This window comes from Alosa sapidissima, chromosome 5 (assembly GCF_018492685.1).
Source record: "Alosa sapidissima isolate fAloSap1 chromosome 5, fAloSap1.pri, whole genome shotgun sequence".
In the NCBI taxonomy this organism is placed as follows: domain Eukaryota; kingdom Metazoa; phylum Chordata; class Actinopteri; order Clupeiformes; family Clupeidae; genus Alosa; species Alosa sapidissima.
In genome coordinates, this window is record NC_055961.1 from 13,669,788 (window position 1) to 13,687,566 (window position 17,779).

The following is a 17,779-nucleotide window of genomic DNA, read 5'->3' on the forward strand; positions in this document are numbered from 1 at the left end:
CTTTCCAAAAGCGAGGCTGCTTCAAGCCTGTCTGGGAGATGTGCTGGATATTTTTGAATGGTTTTGTGAGCTGGATCATGTGGCATGTGTATTTCTGTAAATATTTACTGTGTTGACAGTCTTAAAAGCACAGTTCTCTCAGAGCAATGGGAAATGGAATGGAAAAATGCAATTATCCATTTAATTTGGCAAGTCTGGGCAGATGCGTGGCAGACATTGTGAAAGCAGACACTTTCACACTTTAAAAAGTGATGTGATTAAATATTTAAATGAGAAACATTTTAACAGAGTGTGTCTCACTGTGTGTCTCAGTTCAGCTCACTCTTGACTCTTACAGGCAGAGCTGCTGAAATGGTGGTAACCTATGTGCGAACTCAACCTATTTGTTTTCCATTTCCTTTTTCCTTCTCCTTTTTTGCCATCTTAAATAAACACATAACCAATGGCCTCTTAAGCGGAAAAAAGAAGAAAAAAACCTTTGAACGCAACTGGAATTGAGCAAAGGTTTTTTGGGGGGGAAAGGGAAGTATTGACCCAAGGTGTTTTTTTTTTCCTTCCTTCTCTCTTTCTCTTTCTCCCTCTCTCTTTTCCTGTTCCTCCTTTTTTCTCTCTGTTTTACTTCTTCTGCAGTCACATACAATAAACAATAAAGTTTCCGTAGGCTGTGGCTGTAGAATTAGGCGATAAATGAAGGCTAATAGCCTGCGAGGCCGGGGCCAAACGGCCAGCTCGCTCCCATCTGTCTGGCTTAGAGCAGAAGAGGTGTCAGGCCCTAATCTAATCTGTGGGAGCAAAGCGAGGTTCCCAAGCGCACAGCGCCCAAATGTTTCATCCGCAGCCCCGGGTAATGAATGGGCCAACAGCGTGTGGTTATAACACACTCGACTCTCACTGGCCTGTCGCGCCTCCCCCCACATATACACACACACACACACACATATACACCCCACCCTCCCCAAAAACCACTGTGACAGCCAGCCAGTGGTGGTGTCTTTATGCCGGCTTTTAAAATAGCACTGAGCCAAACCGGGTGAATACATAGCCTAGATGCTTGGCATTAGACTGAGAGATAGATGGATGGATTGGTGGTTAAAAGCAACATGAGACGAGTGCTTAATTTGTCCCTACAGCACCCACCCACCCCTGTCCGAGGGCAATGCCTGGCACAACACACAGCACAGCCTCTAAAAAGAGTTAGGGGCAATGCTAGTGCCTAAAAACAAACGTTGTAAGGTGAACTGTATTAGTTAACACACGCCATCCCAGAAATAACACCAAGCCGAAGGCAGGCAACTCTTAAAATACGGCTCACCACAACACAACAGCCTAACTGGAAAAAAAAGGAAAAAAGTTAGTCTAAAAGGAATGTTGTTTGCACAGCCTGTTAGCGTTCCATAGTGTAAAGGCCCAGTCAGCTCAAACACACTGATTACCATTAAACACCATTGGAACACCTGGGGATTTCTGGGCTAGAGTAACAGCTTAGACTTGCACGGAATAATACCTGCATGTTTTTATAGAGTGCTCTGATCAAACAAAAGCATTGCTTTTGCCTCTGCATAGCCTACACTATGAAAGGTTTGCTCTAAAATTGGGATTCACACCAATATGGCACCATATGTTGTGCACTTTGTGGCAACCCTGAGCAGTAAATAGCCAGAATGAAGTAATACAGGATGCTGGTGTGGTTGAGGTACAGTGTTTGACAATAGCAGCTTCACTGGTCTTCACCACTGATCAAGCCACAGCCACAGTAAGTCACACAGATTGGAAGAGGGCATTTTAGCCTTACACAAGCAGCCTCTAATTCAGACTGTTTTCACAGGCTTTCAGGGTTTTATAAAAACAACTGTTTTTGCCTGTCATCTGTTTGATAATATGCATGGAAGATGTGTTTTATTATTTTTTTTAAAATAACTTTTCTGGTAAAATACACGTGACGTGGTGACGTATCGTATTTTTCTGGTAAAATACACGTGACGTACATTTGCAGTGTCTGTCAGTATAATGGTTCATGGCAGTGATCTTGAGATCAGTCACCCTGGCCTATATCATTATAGCCAGTCTGCTGTATCGGTTGATTATGCAGGGCAGTCCCTTAAGACCATTGCTATTCAATCAAAGGGGAACAGAAGTGTCAGTCTTAACATTTTAAACAGGGAGGAGGTGTGATCAATATCGCATGGATCTCTAAACTCCAATGCTTACTCACAGCTGAAACAGCCTTTATTAGCTTGAAAATTCCAGCTACAAAACATGCAAACCAGTGTGCTATCAGACATCTAACTACTAGGGGTGGGCGATATATATCGTCTGCGATAATATCGTGATTGCTGTTTTAACGATGTGCAAATTGACATTATCGAGTATTTAAATTACTTGGGGGGAAAAACACTCGAGATCACGCATTGAACCCCCATACATTCACTAAGCCAGGAGGTGAATGCGAGAGAAGCCCCTGGCTGCAGCAGAGCAAGTCCCGTGATTGCTAGTGGTCCACGTTGTCACACGCAGCCTAATGTTTATTTTGCAAGTCACGTGATTGCTAGTGGTCCACGTTGTCACACGCAGCCTAATGTTTATTTTGTGCGGCTACTCCGTTCAAGTGGCATTGATGAGTTAAAGTCACGGTATTATATGTAAACATTAGGCTAGCCTTTGAGTATTTTAATAGTCAGTTGTAAACAAAGAAGTCTTCTTATGTTACCTTTGTCCATATCGCCCACCCCTACTAACTATTAGTTTCAGGATTCAAATGAAATTACATTTGTCCCCATATACCTTCAATGGTGACAGAGAAGTCACAGTTTAGACTGTTTAATCCAATTGAAATGCTACCCTGTAGTAAGTACATGTTGTTCTGACAGATGTGGTGTGAAGTGCCCTTGAACATACAGACAACAGTCATGCCCTCAAAGGGTTTGGGATCATCAGGAGGTCGTTTGGCATGTAATTCGGACACAGAATGGAACGCACATGACATGTGTTTGCTCACAGAGCTGGTTGGGTGATTGGATTAGTAAGGCTTTACATTAACCTAGTAACCATAACTTCCACTTAAATTCTATACTTAACTAGCCTGGCTCCGTCCACGTAGAATCTTCTTCCAGGAAGAAGAAGAATATCAGGCAAATCAGCGACGAGAGTGGGAGACGAAACCAACATTTATTGTGATAAACAGAAGCAGAAACACCTGGAATGTCAAAGAATGCAGTTGGTAAAATGCAGAAATTTATTTACAGCAAAGGTAGACCCACATAAATTGTTTCCTGACTGTTGATGATGTTTATTGTCAGTTTTGTAAAGTTTAGGTGAAGTAGGAAGTAACGTTAGGAATCTGATCAATGTGATTGGTAAGGCTGGACCAATGATTTCAAAGTTACTGTAGTGCCCGTCATGATGCAAGGTTTGTGAACATTTCCCAATCAAGAGTCACCAGACTGAGTTTGGATTTTTCCAGGCTAATACTTAACACCAAAAGGCTAACTACAGGACTTTCATAACAAAATGTGCCCTAATGCTGATGTTTATGGTTTGTTCATGACAATTATGTGAGTTTAGATATCCTGTTAGTAAAGTGTGTTTAATTATTTAGCATAAACAAACCAGCATTTAACGTCACTCGTGGTTTATTGATGGTAACGCTTGTGTTTTGGTCATGTTAATTAATGCATCAGCTGAAGATAGCTGAGGGAAGTCGAGGAAAGTGTTATCATTACTTTTTAATTAAACAAATATCCAAGCCTCTGGTGGCCTTTGTCCAATGGTTTCTACCACAGGTGCATATTAAAAGTTAAATTCAGTGTTATTCATACTATGTGCACATATATGCATTGCATGAATTTATCTACTCAATCACAACACAAGCAAGGAAACCACAACCATCTTGAGAATGAACTAATCACAAAGTGTAGCAACCATCTCGCTGATTACAAGGCATGCTGAAAGTAGCCCAACTGGGTCTTTCGCGAGCCTGATGGTGCACTAATGAATCTACAAACAGACTCTGATGAGGGGCTCTTTATGTTTTTTTTGTGTGTGAATGAAATTCTCTGTCCTGTTGGCAGCCTCAATGGAAATTAGTTGTAATGAGAAACAAGCAGAGGATATTTGACTAATCGTCTTTTATTAGCTGTTGAGAACCAACACAAACAGAAACCCTTGCACCCTTGAGGAACACACTTCGTTGTTCTTCCAGATTAGTCATTGGTAATAAAGTAGTAATTTATGTTTAGAGTTATTTGTCTGTGTGTGTGTGTGTGCGTGTGTGTGTGTGTGTGTGTGTGTGTGTGTGTGTGTGCCTCTTTCTGAAGCAAAACTAGAAGTAATCTCCTAAGATGTGTTGATATAGGGATCCTTGTTTTTCCTTTTTTGGGTAGTGCCGTGGTCGTTTGTTAAATTAGCCAGTCTGGGCTGCCGTACCACACGTCACACGAGCAGAGGAAAAGTGCACATAGACTTTTTTCTAACCTACACGGACACAAAACCAAACCACACAGGCTACATATAGCCACACACCACCACACCCACGTGTGCACACAGTATGTGTGCATACAGGAACATATACTGAGCATACACACAAAGCTTTCTCTTGCCACTTGGGAAGAAGCTCTGAAGTGTAGTTACATGGCATGTGTGTATGTCTGTCTGCGTCTATGAGAGAGGGAGAGAGAGAATGTGTGTGTGTGTGTGTGTGTGTGTGTGTGCATGCGCGAGCACGAGCGCGCTTGCGTATGGCTGAGGGGAGGGAGAAAAAGAGAGAGCTGTCTCTGGGTAGCTGAATGGATAATCCCATGATCTGCATGGCCTCGTTTGTACACCATGCGTGGCAGGCGACGCCATTGGCTGAGACCGGGCGTTGGGTGCACACTGCCTCCACAGTAATGTGAATATTATATAACCCCCTCAGCTCTATCAGGGGAGAGGGGAAGGGAGGGGAGGAGGTGGGGTGGGAGTGCGCCAGCACCAGCGAGAGATAGGGACCGTGTACGTGGGGGGAGGGGCTGAATATACTGAGAGAGAAGGGGCGAGAGCAAGGGAGTGAGAGAATAGCAATGTGAATGAGACAAACAGAATAGAATTGAATGGAATAGAATAGGAATACATATTCCTTGAAAGGCACAGAAAGAGAGAGGGAATTGTGCTTGTCTTAAATAAATAAGCCTACTACTGTTCTAAGCACATTTCCCTCACATGCACACACTGAGCTCAGTAACTTAAGTCTTCCCATTGAACAGCAGCGCTGTCAAAGGGCTTGTGTCAAGAGTCTATTCTGTGCGGAAAATGCTGTGCTTGAGACTCGTATCAGCTACCCCCCACACCCCCATCCCTAACTCCAGATAGCTGTAGCTGAAATCTTAAAGCAGTTGAGCAAGTTTAAATGTGTTTTTTTGCTCAGTTCTGCTGGTGATTTATTGAGAATGGGGAGGCCAGGTGAAGTTGAACCTGTCCAATGCGAGCTCCAGCAGTGGCAGATGTACTGGTCTCGGAACATTCAAACTATTTGCCTTCAGGTTGACAGTGAGACAAGAAGCTGCAAAAAGGTGACACTGACTGTAACGTGCGCGCACATTTGCAGGGGGGGAAGCGGGGACCGCTCAAGTGCTCTCTTCATCCTGGTAGTCTTGTTGGAGAGACTCAGGAGCCGATGTACTAAGAGAATAGTGCCAGTTTTATGCTTTATTTGTGCCTTATGATTCCCGGGACACTGAAAGACCGGGGTACACGAAACTTGGTGGGCATGTACCCCCACATGGATAGCATGGAACCGTCATTTTTCGTTTTGATCTGTAGCCCCCCCGCTGGACTGGACCCCCCGAAAGGAGGGTAGGGCGGACACAGTTTTCTGTGAATATCTCGAAAACCGTAGGGTTTAGGAGGACCATTTTTTTTGTATGTTGATCTCAAGGGGCCATGTCAACCCATTCCATAACCACTCATTTTTAAACACAAAAAAGTAAAAAGGAGGTGTTGTAATTAAAGGTATCTGTGACCTAACATGGTCAAAACTGCACGAAATTGGAAGTGTAGGATCATTATGACACCCTCTGTATGCATGCCAAGTTTTGTGGAATTCCGTTCATGGGGGGCCACACAATAAATTAATTTATGTTACTATACACCAACTGGCCTGTAGGTGGCCGGAGACAGTTTTCTTTGAATATCTCGAGAACCGTAGGGCCTAGGAGGTCCACCTTTTTTATGTATGTTGATCTTAAGGGGGCATGTCAACCCATCCCATTACCACTTATTTCATGTATAGCGCCACCTAGTTAAAAATTAAAAAGCAAAAAATTAGGTGTTTTCATCACAATATCTCTGGCTGACAAGGTCAAAACTGCACGAAATTAAAAGTGTAGGATCATTATGACACCCTCCGAATGCATGCCAAGTTTTGTGTACTTTCGTTCACGGGCTTACTATAAAATAATTTATGTGTACATTTAGTGACGTACACCAACAAGGATTCCCGGGACACTGAAAGACCGGGGTACACAAAACTTGGTGGGCATGTACCCCCACATGGATAGCATGGAACCGTCATTTTTCGTTTTGATCTGTAGCCCCCCCGCTGGACTGGACCCCCCGAAAGGAGGGTAGGGCAGACACAGTTCTCTGTGAATATCTTGAGAACTGTAGGGCCTAGGATGACCATTTTTTTCCGTATGTTTGCCTCCAGGGGTCATGTTAACCCATTTCATGTGCACACATGTGCACAAACAGATACACACACACACACACACACACACATACATTCACAGTAATCATACGTATGACACATACTCACACAGTAGACATATGTACGCTTGCATGCACAGGCACATACGCAGGCACACACACAAGCACGCACACACACACACACACACACTCACACACACACACACACACACACCCACACACATAACATAAACATAACACAAACAATCAAGAATTTCTCAGAATTATGAACAGGCAAGATGGAGGTGGGGTTGTATAAAATGAATTTTACATGTGAAATCTATGAACTAATCATGTTTTGGTACTTGTTGTCTAGCAGATACCAGTGAGAATTGAGTGTGGATAATGCAATTTAGTGAGACAGAATCATATAGGCCTTTCAGCGTGATTTCTTTTTGTGGAAAAAATGTGCTGGACTGGGTGGCGGTCATATTTTGTACCGCTCTGCGGTACATCTAGTTTCAAGCCAGATTGTGCTTTCTTGACTTGCTGCACTCTCTCTGCACTTCTCTAAACTGCCTGCCATGCTCTGGCGTCTTTTTGTGCGTCTCTCTATGTTTGTCCTCATGTAACTAGGCCAACTGCATTGAGGAACTTGGGAAGTGTACATTTTTGTGTAAACCCTTGGGTCTCGACTTCCCCCCAGAGTATGAAGAGGCCTCTGCCCCCCTTACGAAATGCCAAAGGCTCACTGGGTCTCTAAGAATGCTAATGCTCCATTCATTTCAGTTACCTTATCTCTTTGTTGTTGTTGAGATGAAGGTAAGTAGTTATGCAGGTTTGACTGAAACCTTTTGACGAGCAGTTTCAAACTAATTTCTATGCTGCAGCTTGGCAAATGGAAGTCATTATTTTGTCTCTCTACATTACTTTCGCTCCACTACACCTTCTCATCTGCTTCTACCGTTTATTTTTTTCCCCCCCGTCATGCATTAAGATGTTTTTAATGCCTTAACTTGAGCGTGTTCTGGAAACAGAGAAACAGATTAAAAATTGTGTGTGTGAGCTGTTTGATGAGGTCACAGACTGCTTTAGCGGCTGTGTGGCCGCTCTTGTTGTTATTGTTGTTTTTCTTTTTCCCGTGTGTTGTTTGCCTCAGCTGAAGCTCAGAGGGCAGCTGAGGTAGGAGGAAAGCATAAGAGGCATGTGGGCGGAGACATTACAGAGGTCACTGCGCTGCATTTCATGTTGTGAGTCTCTCTCAGGCTTCGGTTGTGTGCACGTGTGTGTGTGTGTGTGTGTACGTGGGTCTGCTTGCATTTGTTGTGTATGGCACAGATGTGTTTTCATGTTCTCTCTCCCTCTCTCTGTTTGTAATGTGTGCATGTATGTGTATATCAGCGCATTATAGTGTTCCATGGTGTGTGTGTGTGTGTGTGTGTGTGTGTGTGTGTGTGTGTGTGTGTGTGTGTGTGTGTGTGTGTGTGTGTACGCGTACGGGTGCGTGTGTGTGTGCGCGTAGCCATGCAGAGCGTTCTCTGCCTGTGGGAGTGTTTCTAATGGAGTATGCCCATGACGTGGCGAGGATTCATCTGCCGGAGGACGTGGGTGGGTGGGGAAGGGGAAGGGGGATGTGCACGCCCCCCCCCCACCCCCTGCTGGTCACTGCGAAGAACTACGGTGACACAGTCTAAGGGGGAAATAAGGATCCTGTGGAGAAGGCTATTTGATTTCTAACAGAGTAGAAAAATGACCTCTCAGTCTCCAAAGAGGCTATTGCCAGCAGACAGGGGGCTCACACAGCCAATAATAGTGTTTATTTTCTTCCTCTCATCTCTTGACAAAAGTGGCATAGCATAGTAGAAAGTGCTTCAATAAACACTTTAACTCTCTTTACAATCCTGCATCAGTAAGCTGTATCAGGCAGGGAGAGCCTCAGATCTTAGTGTCATTGGTGCGCTAGGTTATTGATTAGTTACAGAGCGAGGGACCATTTTTTATCTTTGTCTTCTTTAACTTTCACTAGCCTTTCTTTAGCTTTTCTTCCCCCTCACTCAAAGTTGGTGTTCTTTTTTGTTCCAAACAAGTTGGTATATGCTCGCACTATGTTCACCTCTGCTGGGAAGGTGTCCTCATGTTGGCACAACCTCAGGGAGTGGAACGGCATGATATGCTGCTGCCTGCTTGGTCCAGTGTAAATGTAGATTTGCATTTATAGTCATGTGCCATGCAGCAACGATAGCTGTTATCATGTGATTACGGTCACAGTGAGAATGTCTTGGCTCCCTGCCACGGTCCTGCTTGAATTAAAGCCCTCTCTCTTTCTCTCATGTGCACACACTCTCAGCTCCAAGCTGACTCTCCTGCACAAATCCAACTGGGCTTTCCTCCCTCTCTGAGAAGAGGCTTCTATTTGGACACTGTGCCGTGAAAGAGTGCCTTTACGTATCATGGGTACAAGATGCAGCACGTTTGCGACTATGAGTCAATGGTGCATTGATGCTGGAGTGAAGTGGGCTTGGTTGTTGATCGGTCACTGTGGGAAATCCTCTTCCTATAGCACAAGGAATTTAACACCTTGCCTGTGTATGTCTGCAATTTATATATTTGCAAAAAATACGACTGAAAAAAAAATATGGAGTATTGACTGTTGACAGATTAATTTTTTATGAATTTCATGGATTTTAACAAGGCTGCAAAATGTGTAAAAAAGCAAAGGAGATCTAGATGCATTTTGAATGCACAGTCATTCTCCCTTTTACCAGTGATCAGTACACTGTGTCTGTCTGCTTGTGTCTGAGGAATGCAGGCAGCATGGATCCTGATGAGAAAACTAGTCTGCTGTGGCCCACTTTTTAGTGAGCATGTGTAGGTTGTTGAAAGAGGTAGGCATCATAAAAGGGTGCCATAATATTGCAATTGTTCCAATCAGTTGTAAATGGTTGTATAAATGGAGCACCCTCATGGCACTTATCTATCATGGTAGATCTATGTGTTGCATTATTCAGGGAGTTTATAACCTTGCAATGACTGAGGCAGGGACTGAGCCTGTGATTCTCTGTGCATAGTAAGGTAAGGTAAGGTAAGGTGCTCTTTGTGAGTGAGTGTCACAGTGATAGTGCAATGGTGATAGTGGTCATGGTGATAGTGCAAATGAGTAAGTCAAACAGTGCAACAGTGCAAGAATAAAGTCTATATATCTATATATATAACTATTTTAAGAAAATGTATAAGTGTGGCCACAGTTCGGCTGTGGCATGGAGGGAGGGGTTATGTATGTGCTAATGTGCTAATATAGCACGCAAACAGTGAGGCAGAAGGACAGTGGTAAAAAGTGGCTAGTGGACAGACAGTATCCAAACATGGAGGGGGTGAAGAGGCAGACAGACTATGCAGAGAAGTCTATCTCTCCTCCTCCCTTAAGTGAAGCATTCACCAGTTCAATGGCCCTGGGGACAAATGACTTCCTCAGTCTGTCTGTTGTGCAAGGCAGTGAGCGAAGTCTCCAACTGATCAGGCTCTTCTGCTTTACATTAGTGCTATGGAGTGGGTGACACTCATTGTCCAAGATGTTGATCAGTTTGTTCAGGGTCCTTTTGTCAGATATTGAATTGATGCACTCCAGTTCAGCTTCCACTACAGAGCCAGCTTTCCTTACCAGCCTGTCAATTCGCCCCGCATCCTTCTTCTTTGTGCTTCCTCCCCAGCATACCACTGCATAGAAGAAGACGCTGGCGACAACAGACTGGTAGAACATCCTGAGGAGCTTGCTGCACACATTGAAGGACCGCAGCCTCCTCAGGAAGTACAGCCTGCTCTGCCCTTTCTTGTAGAGTGCATCAGTGTTGGCTGACCAGTCCAGTTTATTGTCCAGGTGGAGACCCAGATACTTGTAGGTGCTTACCACCTCCACATTGACCCCATCAATGGGGACTGGTAGCAGAGTGGGCTTAGACCTGCGGAAATCCACGACCATCTCCTTGGTCTTTGAAGTGTTGAGTTGAAGATGATTGAGTTTGCACCATTGCAAAATTGCAACTATGTACTTATATATTATAGGAATATGTACTTATCAATGAACAAGTATTGTTGGACCGTAACTAGATCATCTTTCACTTGCTAAGTTGAGTAGGCTAAGTTAGTTAATTGATGTGAATGAACGACAAAATACTTCCACACCAGCAGGGGCGGAGTGGGGCACTAAAATCCACCGGGAAAATTCTGACGGCACCGGACCCCCATTTGCAATAACGTCAATGGTTTAGCTACGCTAACCTTTCTCGATACCTTCCATCCATGTGTAAAATAGCAAGCAACCACGCAAATCCGTCGACTGTCAAAAATCCTGTAGTTTTCCCATAGACAGTAACAGTTCTCCTCGAACTTGATCGCTTGTAGGGTCATGCCATTAGACAAGGGGCCACTCATTTATCCCCCTACATTTCTGTAAATACACTTGACCTGCAATCGGTTCATTGGATAAACCAGAAACTCATTCCCCATTCCCAGGAGGCTTTGCTCCATTCTAGCCTAGGCCTGCGTTCATTTAAGAACAAACAAACAAATTAAATTGTCATTTTTTTTTCATTTATGACCATGAAAGTTCTGTAACGCCTGAATAAGACAAAAATGAATTAAGATAAAAAAAATTAAGGCTAGCCTTCACAAAAATCAGCATGGGAGAAATGAATGTGCAGGGTAACCATGAATGACATATAGACAGTGAGCGAGTGGTATAAATATTGGTTGGACTCCCCTTTAAATTGAAGTGTAGATCTCTGAGATTTTCGCAGAAATGTATACATGAATATTTCATGAACGACGCAGGGCCGCGTTAAAAGCTATGAGGGCCGGCCCGCACCTCGACCGGCCCACCGGGAAAACTCACGATCTTCCCGATTGCCACTCCGCCCCTGCACACCAGTGATTTCAGAGTAGCAAGAGGGGCTTCGATTTCGGTCTGTTGATGTGTATTTTTAACTGGCTGCAGCCTAAAATTAGAGGAGAGTTGACGCCGCAGTTCAGCACGTGTTTGTGTGTGTGTGTTTTTTTGTGTCTTGGCATACATGACATTTACGTGACATTAGGGGTGTGGCTACATCGTGACACACCCCCAAATCGAAATTGTGACACCCCTAGTCCTCAGCTACCTTTTTTGTTTGTTTATTATGTTACAATACGGTTAAATAGAGATCCTGCATTAGAGTTTTAGAGATCCCCCATTCATGGGTGCTGAAAATATCCTCTCTGGAATCCTTCCCGTTAGTGACCAGTTTTAGGTAGCCTGACTCCGCCTGCCTACGTCTTACATTTCCCTACAGTACTCCGTCTGAAATAGCTCTCGTTCACATCATTTACTTCGGCAACTTGTCTCCGAACCAACCAGCGAACAGAGGGCGTTCCTGAGAGCGATTACGTTTAAGTTGCAAGCCTATCGTTATCGTTGTGTCCCCCATGGTTAACATACGTCATTACCAAACGTTAATGATTGAACTCCAATGATTTCAAACTTCAGACAAGCGTCCACCAACCAGGAAATAAACGTTTGCCTGTTTGCCAATGGATCTAGGCCAGACTCACTGCAAAGTCAGAGAGTCTGGTATCCAGGCTAAGTTTTAGGGATCTTGGGCTCCAGATCAGAAGATGTAGGCTGACAGTGACCACTAAACGACCAACAGTTGAGCATAGCCCACAGCAGAACAGCATAGAATTGATAGCCGTTTGAGGCCATAGCCGGCTCTCCACGGTTCTTAACGACATTATCAAGGCCAACTAAGCAAAGCTCTTAATCCAGCCTTGTGTAATCGCAGGCCCGGGAGAATGTGTAGTACAGGGACAGTGCAGGCTGTGTATGGGGGTAGGTCAAAGGGCACGGCTCCAAGGGCTCTCTGCATGTAGGCTGTGTGCTTCAAATGGCTTCAGCTCCACATACTGTGCATAGCACTTGGTGTATCCATTTAGTACTGTATGAGAAGGTACATAATGTTCTAGTAATTCAGTCACCAACGTGTAAGAACTTAGAATGTACTATTGCGGCCCTGTTAAAAGTTTTGGGTGCACCTTAATGAGTAAGTTAGGCACACCATTGCAGCCACATAATATGTGGGGTATTACAGTAGATATTATATCTAGTCGCAGTGGCAGCCGTGGCCTACTGGTTAGCGCTTCGGACTTGTGACCGGAGGGTTGCCGGTTCGAACCCCGACCAGTAGAAAGCGGCTGAAGTGCCCTTGAGCAAGGCACCTAACCCCTCACTGCTCTCCGAGCGCCGCTGTTGTTGCAGGCAGCTCACTGCGCCGGGATTAGTGTGTGCTTCACCTCACTGTGTGCTGAGTGTGTTTCACTAATTCACGGATTGGGATAAATGCAGAGACCAAATTTCCCTCAAGGGATCAAAAGAGTATATATACTTATTACATGGCTCTTCACAAGACAAGTAGAACGCTCCATTTGCTTGAATGGGATTTCCCAAAGTTCTACGGTAAAATATATTCATGTAATTACCGCTGCAAACATATAATTACCGCTGTCAATGGCAACGGGTTTTGTGCTTCTGATACGTCTTCCATATCACTACGCAATGACTGGAACTTCATTCAAAAGTGAAAGCAGACGGTTGATCAGCTGTGTTCTAAAGAATGTTTGATTCAAATTCAGCGTGTGTTGATGCAAACTATTTGTTTCTCAGCAAATGCCACGATGAACGGTAACAAATAGGCTAGGCTATGTAGGCTAAAGTCATATTGTGGGGAGTTTATTATTTCGTTTTGGCAAGTAGCCGTATAATAAGCGGGATAATGTATAGAACGCCGGTCATTATGGGAAAATAAGTCCCTTCAGGGCGAAACAAGACCCCTCCGCTGGCGCATCGGGGTCCGGTTCGCCCTGTCGGGACTTATTTTCCCAGTAATGACCGGTGTTCTATACATTATCCCTTACTTATACTTATACTTATATTAGTCTTTCGTCATTCTACAGATGTGCTGCAGTAAGCTAATGATTCGTATTCCTCTCGATGGTCTTACAGTATCTGTTCTCATATCTTCTCTCGCCTGTGCTCTTGTGTTCCAGCCCTCCTAACAGACCAGAAGCCAATGGAGCTGGTGGAACTGCAGCAGCTAAATCGGGTGGAGCAGCTCATAAGATCTGCCTGGTCTGTTCCGACGAGGCTTCGGGCTGCCACTACGGCGTCCTCACCTGCGGAAGCTGCAAGGTGTTCTTCAAGAGGGCCGTTGAAGGTAAAAACAATGGACGGAGAGCCGCAGGTTACAGGGTTCAGAAGGCTCAACAAGTCTGATAGGTGTTGAGTAATCCTTTTATTGACTACTACAGTAGAGGAACGCCCTCTGTATGTTTAATTAACTTTCTGTTCCGTCTTCCTAGGGTTTTGTTAACACAAGCTTTGATGCTTTTGTGGTTTGTGCGTGTGTGTTTTGTGTGTGTGTGTGTATGTGTGTGTGTGTACAGTATTTGTGTCATTGTTAGGATACCAGATTGTGGATCCAGCCAAACTGGTTTTTTAGAAATTAAAATTACAGCCTGCTGGGCTCACACCCGTATTATAGATGCATTATGGCCAGTGGATGACCTATCTGTGTGTCCTAAAGGTGTGGTATCAGTACAAACAAGACTGCATGCTTATGCACAGTGAAGGTGTGTGCTGTTATTGGTATTGGGAACAAGGGGATTCAGAAAAAAGACAGAGCTACTTACAGTATAGTCCCTCTCACTTTTTTCACATTTTGTTGCAGCTAAAATCAGTCAGTATCACAATGAAAACGTGATTTGTGGAGACTTTGTTCATTTATTTATTTATGAATACGGTACTTATTATTTTGGATTTGTCTACCACTCTGAGGTGGAATGTGAAATGGCAGACTTTATCAGCTCCTCTTTTCACAGAGATCCCTCACTCTCTTTCAGTCTCTACAGATAGCAAACCCACAAACCCATAGCTGACAAGAGACAGAATGAGAGAGAGAGAGAGAGAGAGAGAGAGTAAAATCATTAGTTTTGTCCAGAGGCTGGTTCTCCTTGCAGGAAGTTGCCCTAAACTGAGAGATTCCTCTCTTGGGAAGGACAGAGGGTGACCAAGTGGTCAGCAGACAGTTGTGTGTTGCACTGTCAAGCCCCAGGCTCCTCTTCTAAAAGTGTATTTATACCACAGATAGCGGCGGGAGTACTTGGCCTCCCCAGATTCAGACTCAAGGTTTAGCCTGGGAGGTTTGTACTGTGGCTCCACCTGTCTGACAGGTTCTACTGTGGCAGATGTTGTGCCTTACAGTTAGACATGTACATGAGACTTTTAGCACACAGTCTGATTTCAGCCAAATTTTGAGTGTTGATAGAAATATGCAGGGTTAGTGACAAATCAAGTATCATACAACTAATGATAGCGTTCAGGCATTGGCAGGAATAATAATAATAGTTTCAGGCAGCACTATGAAAAGAGAACCCTACATATTAAATTATCTGTGTTGTGTTCTTTTGATATGTGTGTGTATGTAAGAGGGAGAAAGAGTGTCTGTGCATGTGTCAGCCATTTAAGTCCATGCTGCATGCGTTTTAGCATTGAAGTGTGGTCGTCCACCTCAGGACTGGAAAAGCATGTTTATTTCACACTCACTCACAGCTAAGATTAGTTTTACAGTAAGCTTTGTGATAAGCATCCTCATTTAGATTTCTGTATTTTCTGAATTTTCTGAATTTTGTATTCGATGCATTAAGGTCAGATATAGTACTGGAAAAAGAACCACATTTTTTTTTTTATTTTTTTTTGTAATGCAAATTGTTATCTTTTCATCATAACAGCAATGTATGATGATTTATTTATGATAATGCTTCTATTAACTTGTTTTTGTGATTTTAGGAACATCAAAATACATATATAAAAGATTAGAAATTGTATGCCTGATAACATTAATAGATTAGATTAGATTCAACTTTATTGTCATTGTGCAGAGTACAAGTACAAAGCCAACAAAATGCAGTTTGCATCTAACCAGAAGTGCAAAAAAGCAGAAAAGTGCAATGTGATATACAAAGTATAGGCAGGTGGTGCATAGGCAAGAAAATAAATATAGTGCAGTGTAGACAGTAGTATGCAGTTGGTTTACAGTAATGTAAATTAGATATAAATATGTGCAGTGTATTAGCAGTTACTTTATAAGAGCAGAATAAATATGGCTATGAACAATGTATGAAATATGAACAATGTATGAACAACATCAGATATGTGCAATGTAGTAGCAAAAAGCTCAAAATGACAACTAAAACAACATTAGTATTGCAGTGTCATTGAACTGAGTAGATATAGGATAGGAGCATGAATGTCATTTAAGTATTTAGTGAATGGTAAATTGTCACTGTGTAGTTAAAACTTCTAAAACGTCTAATTGTGCTATTGTCCAGCCATGAAAAAAATCATATCAGTATTTTTTGTGTCTCTTCTCTCCATTCTATGGTTGTTCTGGCTTGGGTGAAGGATGGAGAGCACGGCAAAACACGGATGGTAAATAAAACACTACCTTCAATAACACCGCTGCTTCAGTTATACCCTCAATCACTCTGTGTCCTTCTGCCGCTCTCTCTCTCTCTCTCTCTCTCAGGCTGAAAGCCAACAGCTGTGCTCTGTCAAATGCATGTTTTTATGGTTTGGTGATTTCAATGATTTGCTAACATAGGCGTCATTTCAACGACAAATTTGTTAGTATTCCTCACAATCTAACCTTATCAATGTTAAAACCGTTTAACAGCACTAACCGCTGTGTAAAGGTTAACATTATCTTTGTTTCTAATGCCCCGCCATCCCACCCTCTAAGCTCCTTCTGCTTCTGTTGTTGGACCTCAACAAATGCAATTAATGTGGGCTATTATGTCTTATGAGAGGGTCCCTGGTCATTTTCTGGGAGCCTGGGGTTCGTAGGTGCTGGTATCATCTAAAGGAAACATATTAACCATTAACACATGCTGTGCAACAAGTAATTAGTCACAACAGTGCTTACTGCGTCCAGGGTGTGAGTCAATGCACTGCTGCCGGGGATTGTGGTTGAGGGTATGGAGAACTTGATAAGGCCACATGTAAACGACTTTGTATCTAGGCAATTAACTGCTAATAATTGCTTTGGCCGGATAGCAAAGTGAGGTGGGAGGCCGGACAAAGTGACATTTCAAATGAAGGGGAGAGGGAAATGAATATTTATTTTAGCCCTTTCATTTTCTTCCAGTCTACTCTGTTGCCTTTACTGTTCTGGGAAGCTTTTGATACTATAGGGACAATAATGTAGTTAGCGTTGCTTGTGTGTTGCAACAGCAGCTCTCTCGAATGAGACATGGCTGCTTTGCTAAATTATTTAAGCTTGTTCGTGAAGAAAGAGAATGGTTGATTTCAGACACAGCAGTTGTTGGCTTTCCTTTTACAGAAGTCTGTTGGTCAAGTGTGAAGGGTGAGAGATGTGTAAAGAAAACTGACCTGCGTTCAGTTAACTTTTTTCATGGATTTTTAAGATTCAAACCCAGTAGAAATGTCTACTCCATGCTCATGTCTGCTATGTGCTCATGAGAGATTAGAGCAGAGGTTGCTGTCATCAAAATAACAATCTGAGAAAGATCATGGCTATTCCAAATCATAGGCTACACTCTTAACTCACAACCAGCTTAATATGGATGTGTGCTTGTGTTCACAAAATTTTGGAAATCTGTGCTAGTCAAAATGTCAACCCCTTCCTTAACATGTTGCAAGTAGCAAGTCAGCCAATTGTATCCCCCCCCCCCCCCTCTACAATGAGGCTAGCACATAAAGTTCTTGGGTACAGTACATTTCAAAGGGGAAATCTTTTTCTCTTAGTTGCAATTCCTGCTTGTCTGCATGGCAGACGTTTTGTAGAGGCAGTTGCTAAAGAATGGAGAAATACTTGCCACTCTAAACTAGATTCTCACAGCAAAAATGGCAGTTTCAAGTAAGAGATGTCAGAGTGATTATCTTAGAAAATCACATTATATGCATCAAACTCTGTTTTATGTTTATAGAGCTAGATCCTAGCTGCCAGAGATTTAAGATACTATCTGGATTTCGCAAAATTGTCTCAAGTGCACATACAATTTGATAGAGGTTCAATGTAAT

At 43.2% G+C, this 17,779-nt stretch overlaps 1 protein-coding gene across 2 annotated transcripts in view; it reads left to right on the forward strand.

The window, feature by feature from the left end:
- The window catches only part of LOC121709641 (glucocorticoid receptor-like), a 57,764-nt gene that overhangs the window by 25,677 nt on the left and 14,308 nt on the right, over positions 1-17,779 (forward strand). For both annotated transcript variants that reach the window (XM_042093205.1, XM_042093206.1), the window contains exons 3-4: positions 13,729-13,895; positions 16,142-16,168. In XM_042093205.1, the coding sequence (XP_041949139.1) occupies positions 13,729-13,895; positions 16,142-16,168 (194 nt within the window). The remainder of the gene's footprint in view (positions 1-13,728; positions 13,896-16,141; positions 16,169-17,779) is intronic.